Genomic DNA, 19,128 nt, shown 5'->3' with positions numbered 1-19,128 from the left:
ATAAAAACATTAGTAGTTAAAACTTTGGACAGCGAAGGGGTAAAAATTACTATTCCCATGCCAGTGAGTGCAACAGTAGGGAAAACGCTGGATAGCATAGGGGTAAAATTTACTATTCCGACTCCAGTGAGTGCAAAAGGAGGGAAAACGCTGGATAGCGGAGGGGTAAAAATTACTATTCCCACTCCAGTGAGTGCAATAGAAGGGAAAGTGCTGGATAGCAGAGGGGTAAAAATTACTATTCCCACTCCAATGAGTGCAACAGTAGGAAAAGCGCTAGATAGCGTAGGGGAAAAATTACTATTCCCATTCCAATGAGTGCAACAGTAGGGAAAGCGCTGGATAACGGAGGGGTAAAAATTACTATTGGCACTCCAGTGAGTGCAACAGTAGGGAAAGCGCTGGATAGCCTAGGGGTAAAAATTATTATTCCCACTCCAATGAGTGCAACAGTAGGGAAAGCGGCGGATAGCGGAGGGGTGAACATTACTATTCCCACTCCAATGAGTGCAACAGTAGGGAAAGCGCAGGATAGCGGAGGGGCAAAAATTACTATTCCCACTCCAGTGAATGCAACAGTAGGGAAAGCGCTGGATTCCAAAACAATAAAAAACAAAACAATCAACATTTTTATTAATTTAATTTCCAAAATTAACATGATTAATATATATTTTTAAATATATAATTATTAACAAAGACAATTAAAAGACATATTTACCCATTATTTAACACTATAAAATCGACAACACATACCTACAATTAATTACACAATTAAGTTCAATAATTACTAATTAATTAATGAAAATTAATTTAATAATATGTATTAATTAATCAATACAAAAGTAATTACTTAGCACCTTTCACACCATTTACACATATCAACACCAAAACACACACCTAAAATTAATTACACCATTACAATTATTAATTCTGAATTAATTAATGGTAATTAATTTTAAAGTATTTCATAATTAATCAATAAAAATGTAATTACTTACCACCTTTCACACAATTTACACATATAAACATCACAACACACACCTAAAATTAGTTAAGCAATTATCATAATTTTGTATTAATTAACTAATTGAAATGAATTAACAACGAATTATTAAAATATTATTAATCAATCAATTAACACATTAATTATTCAATACATTTTATAAAATTAAATTACTTCCCACCCTATTACCCTATAAACCCACGACCCGCTATGGAACTACAAAGGCAGAATTAAACTTAAAATAAATTAATACCTAGAAAAACTCTAAAACATGATAAAATGACAAACCATTCTCATTAAAAACACTAAAATACATACAATTATTAATAAATCGATATTTTTGAAAACAATATTTATTTCAAAAATATTTATGTAATCAATATTACTTACCTGTCAGTCGATCAGTCGATATTCTTGTCAACTAAATTTTTATTTTCGATATCTCTTCCCCACGATATTTTTGCAGCAATATTTCTACTCTGCACCCTTCAAACATCTGATGAGCAGCTGTATGTTCCTCACCAGGCACCCCCGGCAAATAGCGGTGGGGCGCCCTTTAGTCGCTCCACAGGTAGGAGCCAAAGCTTGAGTCCCTCGTCTGTTTCACCAGGAAGAGGAGAAGGCCACCAGTGACGTCATCTGGGGCTGCCTGGACACCATATCACGAGGCGAGGGATCGGCTACTTTTTCTCTCCACCGTGCATCAGCCAGCATGCTTGTATTCTCATAACAATGTCTTTGGCTGATCTTGCTGTAACCTCATAACAATAATGTATGCTTAACAATGGTTATCAATTCCTCACTGATGCGATGTGACTATGTGAATAAAAGATGGAAAATTCACAAGGATAATAAAGGTTCAGCACTCACGCCCCCAGGGAACCGGAATACAAGAAGGTGTTTCAGTTCCTATTGGAAGGTAGGTCAGGACGTTTCTTAAGGATCGAGTCCAGGGGATCTGATCCTTCAGGAGCAAGGGCCTTCCCTCTGTTCCCATTTCTCCTAGGTTGGCACACTTATTGATCGCAATAAGGTAGATTCTATACCCTTTTGCGTTTGGGATAGCATGGCACTACATGAGCCATGTGCTTTTGACTGCTTCCCCAGGAATAGTTTCGTTTTTTTAATGTTCACGGTCCTGACAAATTACCTAGATTCTTCACGACGTTATCTGCAAGAAACATGTTGACCAATATTTACACTTTGAGCTAATGTGGACCATTTTCAGTGAACTATGTCAGTATGAACAGCAGTGGTGGTTGGAGGGAGGCTTATACTCTGCGGCCTTGACTCCTTGCTCAAAGCCAAGTCTGCAACCCGAGCTGAAATGTACTTCCCTCGCTCCAGAGGAAGAACACCAGGTAACTTTTTCTTTTTCTGAGGAGAGCCCCCTGGTGCAGCCGACCACAGTGACAGATACACAACCACCATAACTCCACACCACCAATCCAACCCATGTATACATTTTCTTTTAGGAACGTGGCTGGGAGAAACGGCTTCAGCAAGCGTTCGGAGAGAGCAATGCTGACAAACTTTCACGAGAGGCTGAAGACCAGGTTCGCGTTTACAAGCAACGCCTTCCCAAAGCAGGTGAATATTTGGAACAAACACTAGCACGTCAGTCATTTCTTGATTCATGGAAATCAAAGGATTTTGGGGGGCACAAAACGCCCAAGTTTTAATGTTGTGGTGACTATTCCATCTATATTTCATTCAAAGAGGTTTAGGACCAGAGTCTGAATAACAGAAACTGACAGGTGATGCCAATCTTCACTGGCGTGCTATTTTATCCTGTTTGGTCTTGCCCCAGTCACTGCTGTTTAGCACCAAAATCCTTGTTTATATTTTGACTGTGTATATAGTGTACAAAGTTTTCTGATGCAACAAAGAAGCTCAGAGAACTCCACAAAAAGAAATGAAGCAAAACGTACAACTTTAGAATCTGTAATATGGTGCTACATAACAACTCGGTGCAAGTTATCATAACCTAACCACTTATGAGCTGGACTTAAGGGGTCTCATCACAAAATATTTTTCATTAGCTCTTATGAATGTCTGGGGCAGCAGTTGGGAAGTGTTTGCTCTAACCAATGTAACCTTATCATAAAACTAGAGTTTCTGTGGTGGACTGCCCACATGACAGCCTTGCCATATTGTTTAGTCACATAACAATCATTATTATTATTATTATTATTATTATTTTGGGATGGGATAATTTTTTAAGATAATTGTGTGTAGGGAAGGAGCTAGTCGGTGTGTAAAGCACGCGGACACACACTTTGATTAGCACCTGACAACACAAATTTCGTAATACTGAATGATTAGACATGGTCTAAATGTTCCATGTTTGATGTCTCACTCTATCAAATATTTCACATATTTATAGATGGGGAGAAAGGAGTGTCGTTTTTCATTGAAATGGCCACTAAATTTGCTGGTAAAACTATATAGCGCACAAATGACAATGTGTGGAAAACGGATTTAAGCGAATAATTATCAATTTACATTTTCAATTTCAATGTGTCTTTATTCGATCATAATCAATCATAAAAGACACATATAAACAATACAATCTGATATAAAAGACATAAAATCTCATACAAGAGTATTTTTAAAAGAACACATTATTTTAAAATCCCAAACTATTTAAAACAAGGATTATATAAAAGAGGAGAGTTCATAGTTAAGGGATATTAGGGCAAGGTTACAGAGGGCATAATTATAGGCACCGATGTTTAGCTAAGTGTTTTTAGTGGCGGCTCGGGAGCACCCACTTATAGGGAAAACAGGTTACGTGCCGCCTCGCAGGTTCTTTCTTCTAAGGACCCAAGTCCAGCTCAGGAACTTAGCCATGGCAATAACTATGACTTCAGTAGTTCCGGTTTTTAGAATTCGCAGGGCTATTTGGCGAGATCTTGCGCCAAGCAATCTACAAACCGGATTGAGCCATTTCTGTCGGGGGCCCCTATAAGCAGGGCACACAAACAGGACATGCATTAAGGTCTCATCTACAGTTAAACAAGTATCACATTTTATATCCCGGTCATCCCCCCACTTATTAGTGATCGATTTTATGGGGCGTGTTCCCACTCTAAATTGGTGGAAGAGTTTTCTATCACTAGTGATTTGATGATGTCCCAATAGACCTCAAACCTGTACTCACACTTAAAATCTAAAAGGAGGCATGTTAGGGAACCACTAACATCTGATGACAGGGACTTTACATACACCTTGTCCCTGTAAATGGCTTTTAGGTCTTTTTTCGACGGGAATGAATTCCCTTACGGGTCCTCCCACAGGTGAAAAAGGCCCAGATCTAATAGCAGTGCCTTAATCATTATTAAGCAAGATATTTTATTTGACTTGTCCGCTTCTTTAATAGACTTAAAAGCTCTTGCATAGGGTGCAAGCTCCGGGGTAGTCCAAAGTCTTCGCCAATAGGCAAGTGGTCTAAAACCCGCTGCCTCCTCAAAGGGAGTACATCCTAAGTCTAAAAGTAGGGGCCTAAGAGGCGAAGATTGAGGAAGGCGGTCAGTGCCCTCAGTAACGTATTGTGGACTAGGACTAATGGAGCTAAATTTTCGAACCCCCAGAGTTCCACCCCATAAATTATTGAAGCTCTAACCTTCCCTTGGTAAATGGATAGAGCCGGTCCCACTGGTTTGGTTTGAGACAGCCGAAATTCTTTTAAAAGGGCCCCTGCTAATTGTTTATGCCTTAATACTAATAGATCTAACTGTGGCTTTCAATTCAAACGTTTACTCAAAGTAACGCCCAAATAAGCAAAGGAGTCAGTTTGTTCCAGGGGCACAATATTCATTTCCACTCTAGTTTTCACAACTTTATGTTTGTACAAGACCATGAACTTCGTCTTATCGACGTTAACTACCAATCCATGGTCATTGCAGAACAAAGTAAATCGAACGAGGGCACGTTGCAGACCAGATTGCGTCTTGGACAAAATTAAAGTGTCGTCTGCAAACATTTATAGCGGATCCTGGATTCAGCAAGAGTAGGTGCGACCATGGGATTTTCAGTGTAATATGAGATAACATTGTTTATGAGCAATGATAAGAGGATGGGGCCAGCACACACACCTGCCTTACTCCTTTGTTCACAGGGAAGCGATCTGTTAGCTCGCCTTGCTGACCCCAACGTACTTGGGAGTATGTTGATTCATGTAATTTTACAATAAAAGATAAAATCTCAGAAGGTATCCCTGCTTCCCTCAGGGTATTTCACATCTTAGAGCGGGGTACTAAGACAAAAGCAGTTTTAAGATTTATGAATGCTGCATAGAGTCCCCCCCCTGCTAAGACCACTGTGTTCCAGTAAATCATTATGAATCTAAAAAGGTGATCCATTGTGCTAACATGGAAAAGAAATCCTGCTTGATAGGTGGATAGTATTTCTTTCTTATCTATCCACCTGTTTACCCTACTTAGCACTAATCTCGCCACAATTTTTTGAAGAGTATCGATAAGGCTAATGGGCCTATAATTAGATGGACAGGCGCGATCCCCTTTTTTTATAAATGGGGATTATTTCGTCCCCATGCCAGGATTCTGGAATGGGGGTGCCTTTAGCCAGACCATTTACAAGAATATGGATATATTTTAGCCAGTTCTCCCGATCTGATCTATAGATATCCGCCGGAATACAATCCGGTCCAGGTGCTCTGCCTGCAGCCACTCCATCAAGAGCTCTCTGAATTTCCCCTAGAGTAAAGGATAGGACAGAGCTGTCTCTACACAGGGCTGATGGCCAGAACTATCTTTGGGCGATGAAAATTGGGCCTGATAGAGTGCGACCCATTCTTCTTGGGTAACGTTATTGATAGGGGCCGGGCCAGCACTACCATTGCCCCGTTTTATTAAATGCCAGAACCTACACCAATTTTTCCCATTAATTGCCTCTAGGAGGTCCCGCCATCTATTTTCGTCAGACACCTTCTTTTCCCTCAATTGAGTGGCCTTGTAAGCTGCCCCGAGTTCCCTTATCTCCAGTGTAGAACCCGCCCTTATTGCTTGTGACAACTGTCTAAAAGCAAGCCTGCATGCCCCATCGTACCATTTAGCGGCTTTGTGGGTGGGGTGCACATTAGATCTTTTTGTATTCTTAACGAGGTAGCTTTTCAGCTTAATAAACAGGGACTCATGTACTTCTGTAAGGGTTGTCAAACTAACCTCACTGGATTCAAGATGAGATAGGGCTACAAGAGACTCTTCGAGAGTGGCCCTTATCTGTGTCATAATGCCCTCATTCTCAGATACCCGTGCCCATTTTTGTCTTCGGCTGTCAAGAGACATAACAACATCTGCCGTAACAAACTCCCTGCCGCCCCTCCCCAGTGGGCGTCCCTCAACCTCTAGAGTCAATGACAATGGGTTGTGATCACTCTCTGGTCTATTTACAACCTACATATCTCCTTTAATCTAGACCACAGTTCTAAGTTAATAAGAAAGTAGTCAATGCTGCTACTTCTTCTCCCATTATTAAAGGTAGGATTGCCTTTACCATCCGATTTTGTTCTCCCATTGGCAGCCCGGAGCCCACCCGGAAGTGAAGTAGTGTGGCTCACTGGTTAGAGGCGGCAGACCCGAGAGCAGAGGACGGCCCGGGACCAGGGTTCGATTCCCGGCGCGGCAGGTTTCTGGACCAGGGTCAGCAGACTCGATAATTCTCTCGCCTCGGTGCCCACTCTGATCAGCGTTCACACTCGGCAACTCTGGGCATTAGCTTGCCTCATCTTCACTAACGGCCCCACCAGACCGCCGGGGATGCCTGGTCTCACCCTGGAGATACCCATTAAGGGACCATCTCTCAGGGAAGCCAGGAAGGGTTTCGCAGCGGTCGAAGCGCCTTGGGACCCTCCGGGTAAGTAGTGCGCTATATAAATGCCTATACATTTACATATACATTCACCCTCCATCGTCAAGTTTTTTAGTTGTAATACTGACTCCGTCCATTTATTGATTGGGGGGAGCGTTAAAGAAGGGACACCCCAGCTCGCATCCTCATCACTGGTAAGACTAGCGTCTTCTAAACCCAGAGGCTCAAACGTACAATTAAAATAATCCCCAGCGATAACCCAATTTCTTGTCCCTTCATATGACTTAATAAAATGATCTAGGCTAGAGATGGTCGGAGAGGCTTTCCCTCCGGCCAAGCCTCTAGCATAGACATTGACCAGTGTAAAACCAGGACTATATTCAAAACTTATTTTTAGGACCTGGATGTTTACGTTGTCAATCCCAAGTTCTTCAACCTGGAGGCCCACCTGCTGTTTTACCCAAACCATTAGTCCTCCCGGGGGGCGCCCCTTGGAATAATTATCATTTGCATGTCACTAAGTAAAGAGTCTTGATTTGTTTTATTCACTTTAAAAAGGTTTGTTTCCATCACACTTCACAATTACAAAACAGGGCTCCATTTGTGATTAACTGCTGATATATTTTGAAATAGTTGAACAGTCGTTTGCAGGTATTTATATGTAGTTGTTTCAGAAATAAAGTGACATCCAGCAACCTTCCCAGTTCACGCTCCTGTAATAATATAGCAAGATTGTCACATAGTTCACTTTGCAAAGTCACTCACTTTGTATTCAGGGAATAAAAAGCAAACCTCAATCTCCATGAGAACAAATAAGCAGCAATTTATTAGGAGACAAAGCCTGAAATGTGACCTTTGTTTTTGAACGCACAGAACATGTAGCAAGATAAAGATAAAATGTTATTGCTCCTTCACCTTCTGAACTCCAGTATAATTATTTCTGGGGGTACTACAGCCACCCCCACTCCAGTTCCGCCGTGGTAGGTAGGGTATATATTTGAGCATGTAGGGCAAGTCAGTTGCCGGTTTGGTTTTCCGATCAGTTTCCAATTGATTTTCAGGTGCATTTTCATTTTGTTTAATTACTCACCTTTGTCCAGTTGCCCCCACCTCATGACGTCGTCTTTTGTGGGGTCTAATCAGCCCATGTGGCTTCTGCCCTCTGTCCCCAGCTCCAGCTCCAGCCAGTGGCCCTCCCAACTAGTGTCCCGGTGTCCAGTGCTGCAGCTCCCTGGTTACCAGCCTTTTATACTCGGGGTGTGTCACAAAGGAGACTCTTTCACATGTCATTATTACATCACCATTTTGTGGGTAATTCCATGTGTTTCCAGACTAGAGAGAGAGCAGATCAAGGCATTGACGCATCACAATGTCTTGATGAGGTAACTTAAAAACGCTTGCCGCCGATTACCTGACACCGGCCCTGTGCTCCCTGGCATACTACCCCTAATATGGTCTCTATTTTCCTCTCTCATATTGTGACAGAATTCCCTTTCGGAGGCTCAGTGTCACTTAGGTCTCGGGACAGGCAATGCAGGGCCTGTGATGTCATAAATGTTCCATTTACGGAGCTCTGATCCTGCTGCTGCTGCTGCGAAGGGATGGAGGGCAAATTAACAACAACAGCATAATTTGAAAACAAATCTACGTTTCATTAACACACCAGTAGAACAAAAGCGAAACGCACCAGATGCACGACACACCAAATACGGTGCAATACCGTAACAACACAACAGAAGAATGAAATAAAATACACCAACACAACTTTACTGCACACATATAACACCAGCATGAAAATACACAAATTACCTCACAATACAACAAATCACTTGCATAAAGGCAACACAGTAGCATTCAAACCGATTAGAATAATATACACCAAACAACACCCCAACACGTGTTTTGTTAAATATTTTGTTTGTGTGTATGTTGCTGGTTGATATCGATATATTTAGTTGTTTTAGGATCGTGTTTTCGTTGTGCCTTGCATTGACGTGTTAATGTTGGAAGTGCTGTGTTGCTGTATTTTTACATTATGATGTTTAGTTGTGTAGTTCTGTTGTCCCATAGCTTTATTGTAATAGGGTTTTATTATTGTGCTGCTGTTTTGTGCTTTGTTGTTACTGGTTTTCTATATTTTGTCTTTTTAATGTACGTTTTTGTTTTGTGTTCTCATTATACTGTGTTGATTTTGGTGTTTTTTGGTTTGCATTGGTGTGTTTCGGTGTTGTTTCATTGTGATACGTTGTGCTGGATATTTGTGTTGTATTTTTCTTTTGTTAATGTGTTGCAAGTGTGATTCTTTTGGATGTTCTGGTATTTTTGTGTTTGACTGCTCTGTTATGTTGTGAAGCTACTCTTTTGTAATTGCGTTGTTATATTATGGTGTTTTTGGCTGTGATTCTTTTGTACTGGGCCTCGCAATTATTTGTGTTTTTTGGTGCTGATGTATTACATTATGGTGTAATTGTGCTCACTTCATTCAACCAACCACAGTTCTCACTGTATATTCTGTTCTTCAACCTTCGAAAAGACCTGTTGCAGCTATTCAGGTAACTTTACAAAGTTCAGGCAGCCAAAGTTTAGCATAGTGAAGGAGATCTTTAAGTAACACGTATGTCCTACAATTGCAGGTGACGCGCTTCTTTATGAAGATGGATCATCCCCTCTAGATGCTTTGCACCAGGCAGCTATTGCTTATGCCTCAGCTATTAAAGTAAAGCCAAAAGACCCCAATCTCCATTTCCAGCTGGGCCTCGTCATGGAAGAGCATTATTATGCAGCGGAGATATATGGACTCAAGAAAAAGGTAAGCAGCAATGGGAAGTTCTCCCTTTAGATTATGCAAAGTTCTATGAAGAAACGTGCTTCGCATGTCATTAACCACAGAGCTGACAGGGAACAAATGTATCCTGGTCAATAGGGATAAAGGGTAATGTGACTGTTGTTTAAAAGTGGTTCCAGCATCCACACCATCATATCCCTCGACCCCCCAGAGCAATGCTTCCTTTGTTTGTGCCCTTGTGCAATCAAAAGAAGGTTAAATTAAAGTCATTGTTTCCAGCCCACATGTAAAGCATGAACAATCATGATGTGTCCATAAATGTAAAAACGCAGGGTCTATTCATTTTAAGTTTCTATTCATCCAGGGAGGCAGTATTGAGCCAAGCCACGAGAGGATCTTCTCTTCTGGGTACGGGTGCTGTTCCCTTTTCGTGACTCTATGCAGTTTCAGGGGCCTTAAGAAGACTTGGAGGTCAAAAATTCAGTTGCAGAGACCTGTGAGGAACATACTAAGGGCAGTTTCATAGGAGAAATCTCATTCCCATGCACCACAAAAACAGTCTCTTGAAGGGCCGTTGAAGGAAATCTAAGATGTTTCTCAGAATGCTGAAATCAGCAGAGTAGCACTTCTGAGGCTTCAGCAGAAGCGTGGTGGGTCCGCACATCTGTCACCAAGAGGGAGGCTTGAAGGCCTGAACCAAAGTATCCTAAAGCTAAAGGATTTGCTTCTGGAGGCCCACGGTGTGGCAGTGAGAAGCATTGGTTGAAGGAAACCAGTGCAAGGCCTGGGTATGGAAATGCCTGGTAGTCCCTCTATAGACCCACCTCTGATTCATGACCACGATTAGATGAGAGACTCTGCGCTGTGATTCCCAATGACAGCACTTTCTGCAGATAATTCACTGTGATGATGGGACCTCATCAATCAACATACTGCCAAAAGATTATTAGGGCTCAATGATAAGGAGGAACGTTTCCATCTCTGGCAGCATGGTACCAAGCAATGTTCTGAGGCCCCTGCAGTGAAGGGTGATCCTTGTATTTGGAATATAACACAGAATTAAACTTTGTTAGTTACTCTCTTTTGATATTTAAGTACCAAAAGGGAGTAATATTAACTGCATGATTATGATTTCCACAATGGAGAACTTCTAGAGGAAATGGCCTCAAAGATAGCCAGGTCTGAGGACAAAAACATAAGGAAGATATGAGGCCGGATGAGGTCTTTAAGGAGTTTACCAAGGCAGTTATTGTACAACTAGGAAGGGAGGTTGAAACTCTGAAGAATTTGGAGAATCCAACTAGAGCACCCTCTACTCAAGTATTGAGGATCCCTGTGGTGAAAGAGATCAGGAAACGTAGGTCAAATATTCCAGATGAAGAACAGCTTGACAACCACAGGAGGACAACCGTATAGGCACAACCGATCGCCTCTTCAACCGTTCCAGCGAATCCACCTCCCAACATTCCCCATGACATAAAACAGTTCTACCACTAACAATTCTATAATCTAGAATACCACAATCCCTTCCCAAATGAGAGGGAGATGATCATGAAGTTCCCCTGTTGTCCTTTTTGAAGACTGACGTGCTGTATGAAAACCCAGCTGCCCTTCTGGTGTTCTGCAAGACATGTCGCATACCTATAAGAGGGCCTAGCAAGGGTGTTCCTGGCACTGATACAGTTATTGTTGATATGGTCATCTGTCCTAATGCTTAATGTGGAAGATCTGACCTTCAGAGGCAGGAACATCCAAATGTTTCTCAAACTAATTCACACAGCTCAGAGAAGATGGCAGTAGCTTCACTCTATTAAAAAACTGGACAGCTTGGATTGGGATCTCGAGTCCCCTTGTAGTACCCAGCTAAACTCACAGGAATAGAAATTGATAAAGTGTAAGTGTTCACGCAGTGAATGAGCATGGTGATCAAGATGCAGGGGATAAGTCCTTGCTACTTGACCTAGGTACTTTTGTGCTCTCTACTTCATGAGCAGCATGATTTTGATCTTTGATCTCGCCAGTTGTTCAGATGTTTGTGCTTAATGATATTTAACTTTTCTGATATTACCTTGCTGATTATGTCTTTTCTACTGCTTGCATCCACCCTGTTTCTCATCTTCTTAGGGCTCAGGTGTAACATTGGTAATTATGTTTCTTTTTCTGTATTGTGTTGCCTCTCCAGTACTGAATAAAACAAATTTAAACCAAAAACTGCCACATTTGTGAAATCAATGACTTCCAGGGTATAGATCGGGAACTCAATATGTCTAGTTGGAAGGGGAGGGTGCCTACAGGCTGATGACCTGTACAACCCAGTGTCAATCCTACCTTGGGAGGATGATAAGACAACATTTTACCTAGACCCGGGACAGTTCCTACACTATTTTGCTATGTGGAAATTCACCGGGAAAACATGGGGGGGGAGAGAGTGGCGAGGGTAACATGAGCATGCCCACCCATTCCCAACACACTAGACATAATCCTATGAAAAGCAAAACACACAAGATGATGGACGGAATGTTGCACAATGGCAAAACATTCACCCCCAGTCACAGATCTGGGTTTAATCCATTGTTATTTTCCTCACCAAGCCACCCCAGTTCAGACATGGCCATATGCAAATCAGTCTCGACCCTGTGCCTCTTGGGAACAGTTCAGCCCGAACTGCCAAGCCAAGTCTTTCCTGGACCGGAATCAAGAATCCTAGGACCGGTTTCTGGCTATCAGCCGTCTTCAGCCAGGATAGCTTGACTTCAGTGGCTTAATGAGCAAGGGACCCACGTCTGGGCATACCCTTTCCACATAGGGTGAACAGCAAAACACACAAGATAATGGACGGAATGTTGCACAATGGAAAAATATTCACCCCCAGTCACAGATCTGGGTTTAATCCATCTTTATTTTGCTCACCAAGCTACCCTAGTTCAGACATGGCCATATGCAAATCAGTCTTGACCCTGTGCCTCATGGGAACAGTCCAGCCCGAACTGCCAAGCCACGTCTTTCCTGGACCGGAATCAAGCATCCTCGGACCGGTTTCTGGCTATCAGCCGTCTTCAGCCAGGATAGCTTGACTCCAGTGGCTTAGTGAGCGAGGGACCCACGTCTGGTCATACCCTTCCCACATAGGGTGAACAGCAAAACACACAAGATGATGGACGGAATGTTGCACAATGGCAAAACATTCACCCCCAGTCACAGATCTGGGTTTAATCCATTGTTATTCTGCTCACCAAGCCACCCCAGTTCAGACATGGCCATATAGAAAACAGTCATGACCCTGTGCCTCATGGCAACAGTCCAGCCCGAACTGCCAAGCCACGTCTCTCCTGGACCGGAATCAAGCATCCTAGGACCGGTTTCTGGCTATCAGCCGTCTTCAGCCAGGATAGCTTAACTCCAGTGGCTTAGTGAGCAAGGGACCCACGTCTGGGCATACCCTTCCCACTTAGGGTGAACAGCAAAACACATAAGATGATGGACGGAATGTTGCACAATGGCAAAACATTCACCCCCAGTTACAGATCTGGGTTTAATCCATCGTTATTTTGCTCACCAAGCCACCCTAGTTCAGACATGGCCATATGCAAATCAGTCTTGACCTTGTGCCTCATGGGAACAGTCCATCCCGAACTGCCAAGCCACGTCGTTCCTGGACCGAAATCAAGCATCCTAGGACCGGTTTCTGGCTATCAGCTGTCTTCAGCCAGGATAGCTTGACTCCAGTGGCTTAGTGAGCAAGGGGCCCAGTTCTGGGCATACCCTTCCCACATAGGGTGAAGAACAAAACACACAAGATGATGGACGGAATGTTGCACAATGGCAAAACATTCACCCCCGGTCACAGATCTGGCTTTAATTCATCGTTATTTTGCTCACCAAGACACTCCAGTTCAGACATGGCTATATGCAAATCAGTCTTGACCCTGTACCTCATGGGAACAGTCCAGCCCGAACTGCCAAGCCACATCTTTCCTGGACCGGAATTAAGCTTACTAGGACTGGTTTCCTGCTATCAGCCGTCTTCAGCCAGGTTAGCTTGACTCCAGTAACTTAGTGAGCAAGGGACCCATGTCTGGGCATACCCTTCCCACATAGGGTGAACTTCAAAACACACAAAATGATGGACGCAATGTTGCACAATGGCAAAACATTCACCCCCAGTCACAGATCTGGGTTTAATCCACTGTTATTTTGCTCACCAAGCCAGCCCAGTTCAGACATGGCCATATGCAAATCAATCTTGACCCTGTGCCTCATAGGAACAGTCCAGCCTGAACTGCCAAGCCATGTCTTTCATGGACTGGAATCAAGCATCCAAGGACCGGTTTCTGACTATCAGCCGTCTTCAGCCAGGATAGCTTGACTTCAGTGGCTTAGTGAGCAAGTGACCCACGTCTGGGCATACCCTTCCCACATAGGGTGAACAGCAAAACACACAAGATCCATCATCTTGTGTGTTTTGATATTCCTATGAAAAGACAGCCAAAGAGGGGCAATCACATGGCTCTGTCTAACAATCCCACAGGATAAATTAAAACCCATGATGAAGCGGACGGCAGCACTATCTCACAGGCAAGGATTGAATGAAGGCACTAGGGCTGATACAAAATGCTATGAGTGATGCAGGATTCTGCCTCATTCAGTGCAACTTTATTGTGATAACTTGATTCTGTGCTGAGATGAAGCGGGATGTGACTGTGTCACATCCCACTGGAAATTCAGGATAAGAGAATTCTGATTTGAATGTTATGCTTCAACTTGGAACTGTGACCAGAAGTGGAGAGGATGGCTGGGATGATTTTCCTGTGACTTGCATCACAATAAATCAATTTAAACTATATCCTGTGCCTCATAACTGGAAGAAACAGTTTACTTTTTGATACTGGACAACAAGGAAGAAGGAAGAAGATGGAAAAATGACAGGACATCATAGAGGGATGAAGGAAGCACAAGATTAAAAGAAGGATACGTCCTCTCAACATTCCAGGAATCAACGGACATCTCGAAGAAAATGCAGTTCGGTGGTGAGCGGTCAACAACATGCATATTTAGTCATACGGGTAAGAGCAGTTAAAGTTACCCCACTGTGCATTTTAGCAGTTGCTGCGAGTTAGCGGCATCTGTAAAAAAATAAACTGCATGCATTACAGGGAGGCAAGCACAAGCGAGCATCACTGTGTTCCCGGCATGTAGAGCGAGCAGCATCTCGTGGAGATTCCTTGTACAGAGGCAGTCAAGCGCAAGGGAGGTGTTTAGAGCGAGAGGCATCTTGAGGGGGTTTCCTGCACTGAGTCAACCAAGCTCGAGGGGGCTGCATGTCGGAGTCAAGAGATTGGTGGAAGGCACGCTCGCCTGCGTGAGAGAAACAAGCCTGACATCTCATAGAAAGACACACAAACAGACATTGCATCGTCCATTTTGTAGGGTTGGTTTCTACCCCATTGTCATTCATTGTATTCACCTTGTTGTTCACAGCGATAGGTGAGCCACAGCCTGCGCCTCTGCTTACGGTGGCTCTTACAGGAAGTATTCGGTGACAAGCACACCACACTTCAAGCTTGTTGATCAGCACATATCATGCTTCTGGGGCATCGGAGTATTTGAATGCCTCACAAGGCGATAAGCACACTGTTGAAGTGATTGTTTGCCTGTGCTGAAGTGCTTTACCAGTGCGTGCCGCACTCGGCGACTGGCACGCGCAGAATGGACTGTCAGCCTACTCATAAGCGACGATAGGTACACCTTTAAACTAAGCATCATAAGGTACATTTTGTGTAATGTATGAAAGCGCTTAGGTTCCTCGTGTGTCAGACGCCTCAGGAATCGGTGCCACAAGGCCAATTGGTTCAACAAATAAATGGTGTATTTTGTGTGCTGGTATTTATTATGTGCCTTCTTTTATGTATTAGTAATTTTTGTTACATTTATAATATTATGCCTTCTTGCAAATGTGTTTGGTTGTGAAAGAAAGCGGAGATTGGGAACAAGTGTAACAAAGTCACAGTAAAAGATTCTGACTGAGGGCAAGAAAAGAATTGTAGACCATTCAGGATATAACAGCACCACATTTCTTCCTGTCAGCACCAGGTTAGCCAAACATAAAATGGAACAATTGGAAGAAGGTCTTTGAAAATATGACAAGGTTTGTGGAGCATCATTGAGTTCCGAACGGAAAACTGCTCAGCTGTTGCCTTGTTTGGGCCCAGAATGGTGGAATGTATTTGACCCTTTTCCTGCCTTTGCTGAAAGTGATGCAGAAGGATTAAATAAATATGATATATGTATAACAAAAATTAGACAACCACTACTTGCGTCAGTACCATTCTTGAGATATATCACTTTGGCAGGAGGACACAAAAAGGGGGTGAGTCTGTAGAGAATTATGTCACCGATTTTGAGAAAACTTGCATCATCGAGTAAGTTCATGGGTTCCGTAAAAGAGCGAATAAGAGAACAGATCATGCTGGAGTACAGCATAGAGAACGTTAGAGAAGAGCTTTGGCAGAAAGATGAACCTACCTTAGATAAAGTTCTGAATATAGCGAAGAAAATGTAACATCTATGAAATAAATTGACATAATGTAGAAAGAGTCACCTCAGGATGTTAGTGTGGTAAAACATAAACAGGGGTTTGCAGATATGAAAATGAAAAAAGAGAGAAACAAAGAACAGAAGAAGTGATTCAGATGTGGGAGTAAGAATCATTTAGCCTTTCACAAAGAATGCCCTACATTAAAAGCTTTGTGAAGACCACTTCCAGAGTGATTGCAGGAATAAAAAGAGAAAATGGCAAAGTAAAAATTAAAGAAGTAGATATTGAAGAAGATGATTCGGATTTTGAGTGTAGGCAAATTATGTTGCAAATTGGGAGCCAAGATAAAAAATGTCTTATTGACAAGATCATTGTTGAAGGGCAGAAGGCAAGCTTATGGTTTGACTCTGGGGCTAAGATAACATTAGTGTTGAATACATTTTTTTTTACAAGTTTCTAGGGGGAAGAGTGGAATTAATTAAACCAAATATCAAGCAGTATGCATATGGTGGGGAACCAATCAAACTGAAAGGTTATTTCATAGGTGTGATCGAGTATGGTAGAAGGTATGCGACTGTTAAGGTGTATGTTTTGGCAAAAGGGAATAGCACACTGAGCAGGTTTCACCGAAAGGATCTGGGGGTCATGTTGGATCCTAACAGTGATCTGACAATTATTATTAAATAATTTGTTCAAGTAGTTGAACCCCAAGAGGATGATGTGAAGAATGAGGATTTTTCTGTAGACTTAATGGAATAATTTCCTTCAGTGTTTAGAGCAGAGTTGTGTTGTTTGAAGGGATATACACACATAATCAATTTAAGGTAAGGAGTGCAACCGGTATGTATTAAAGTACGGAATGTGCCATTTGCTGTAAGATCAGACATGAGGGTGGAGTTGGAGTAATTAGTAAACAACAGCGAGATTGAAGAAGTGGAAAGGACAGATTGGCTTGTTCCAGTAGTCGTGGCGAGAAAGAGCACCCAGGAGGTGAGATTATGTGTGGATCTGAAGGAGTTGAATAAAGGGGTAGTGGTTGATAAATATCCCATTCCTAATATAGCAGACATGTTAACGTTGTCGAGGGGTGCCAAAGTGTTCTCCTAAATTGACTGAAAATCAGCGTATCACCAGATTGAGCTGGATGAGAAGTCCACAGGTTTGACTGCATTCATGAAACCGTTTGGTACGTTTAGGTACAAGAGGATGCTTTTTGGGTTGGTTTCGGCAGCCTCTGTTTTCAAGAGAGCAATGGAGAATGTATTGAAAGGACTAGAAGGCATCAAAATGTATGAGGACATTAGTGGTTCCAATATGGTTAAACATGATGAGAGGGTAAGGGTAAGGGCAGTACTAAAGGGGTTACAAGCGGTGAACTTAATAAAATGGGAGAAGTGCAAATTCAGGCGGACACACATAGAAAATCTAGGGCATGAAATTACTGACAAAGGCGTAAAATCGAAACTAAGTCTGGTTGGAGCGATCAACAGTTTGGCCTCGCCCTAAAACAACTAGGAGTTACTTAGATTTTTAGGGATGGCTGAATATTATTGCAAATTCATTCGTAATTTTGCCATGAAAAGTATAAGATTAGGGGTTTCTTGTAAAAGGTTGTGGACTTTGTTTGGGACTTTGAATGTGAATAAGAATTCAAGTTAATAAAACAGGAATTAGATGCTGCTCCTAATTTGCATAGTTTTGATCCTACCATGAAATCCACCCTAATTATAAACATGAGTAACAAAGGGATAGGAGCAGTTTTATTGGAAGGTGAAAGGAGCAGTACCAAGACCATAATGTTTGCTCTGTGAAGTTTGAAGTGACAAGAAACGAGATACTCCATTATGGAGAGGGAACCCCAGGTGATTTATTGGGCTTTGAGGAAAATGCAGATCTCTTTGTGTGTGGGGGGGGGGGGAGTTTAATATTAAAACTGACCATAAACTATTAAAAGAGATTTTGCACAGAATGGATTTTGATGCAGTGTCAGGAAGAATGACCAAGTGGGTAGTAGCATTGCAAGAATATGATTTCTTGATGGAATACATCCCAGGAGTCAGGAATGTAGTGGCTAATGCTCTGTCTCATTTGGTGAATAACATTGAAGGAATGGAGAGCGGAGATGATGAGCTTGAAGAAGAAGAAAAAGAGGATGTATGTGTTCTAAAGGGTAATGTAATTTCTAAAGAAGCGGGAAAGAAAGCCACCTTTGACGATGGAGTGTTGCAGGCAGTGTTTAAACTGTTGAAATCTCATTGCTCAAGATGGAATGTGAGGGCATGGAATGTCAAACTTTTTGGAACATAAGGGAGGATTTGTCAGAGAAGCAGGGACTTTTATTTAGAGGAACAAGATTTGTTCCGCTGGTGACTTTAAGAAATTCTTTATTAAAGTTGCCACATGAAGGGCACCATGAAATTTTATAGACTAAGGAGTGGTTAAGAACAGCTTATTGGGTGCCAAGGTTGGACATGGAGACAGCAAAGTTAGTTAGGGAGTGCATACAGTGTATAACAAGTGATAAAGTCGTAAAGCCCAGAGTACAACGCATGGTGGTGCAGAAGTTGCCCTATTGTCCGTGGAATGAAGTTGCCCTAGATATATCTGGGCCATTCCACTCACAGGCAGGATCCACATATGTGGGTGTATTGATGGACTTATTTTCCTTTATGTCCTTTATTGACCTTTACACAAGGGGTAGAAACCAGACATGTGATGACATTTCTTATAGAGTTAAACAAGAATGGTTCTGTCGGGTAGAGCACATGTAGGTTAAAGATGCTATTAATGCAATCTGAAAAATAAGGTCTCTGACACACAGCGATGACACAAAATCCTTAACACTTAATGAATAAGGCACAGGTGTGGCATGAACCACATTTATGATAACCACTAATAGGCTGTTGTCCTGCAGAAATCATTCTTTTCATTGACACAGGCTTTAATCAAATAGTTTCTGAGGTTGCGCTTGCA

The 19,128-nt window shown here is 42.3% G+C and overlaps 1 protein-coding gene across 1 annotated transcript in view; it reads left to right on the top strand.

Annotated features, from left to right (window-relative positions):
- LOC147708987 (uncharacterized) overlaps positions 1–19,128 on the top strand; it is a 540,404-nt gene that overhangs the window by 267,612 nt on the left and 253,664 nt on the right. The window contains exons 8-9 of the mRNA XM_086927584.1: positions 2,479–2,593; positions 9,469–9,644. Coding sequence (XP_086783710.1) covers positions 2,479–2,593; positions 9,469–9,644 — 291 coding nt within the window. The remainder of the gene's footprint in view (positions 1–2,478; positions 2,594–9,468; positions 9,645–19,128) is intronic.

The sequence above is a fragment of the Lissotriton vulgaris genome, chromosome 6, assembly GCF_964263255.1.
Source record: "Lissotriton vulgaris chromosome 6, aLisVul1.2, whole genome shotgun sequence".
NCBI lineage: Eukaryota > Metazoa > Chordata > Amphibia > Caudata > Salamandridae > Lissotriton > Lissotriton vulgaris.
Note: the sequence above shows the minus strand (reverse complement) of the source record. Positions and strands in the feature narration are given on the sequence as shown.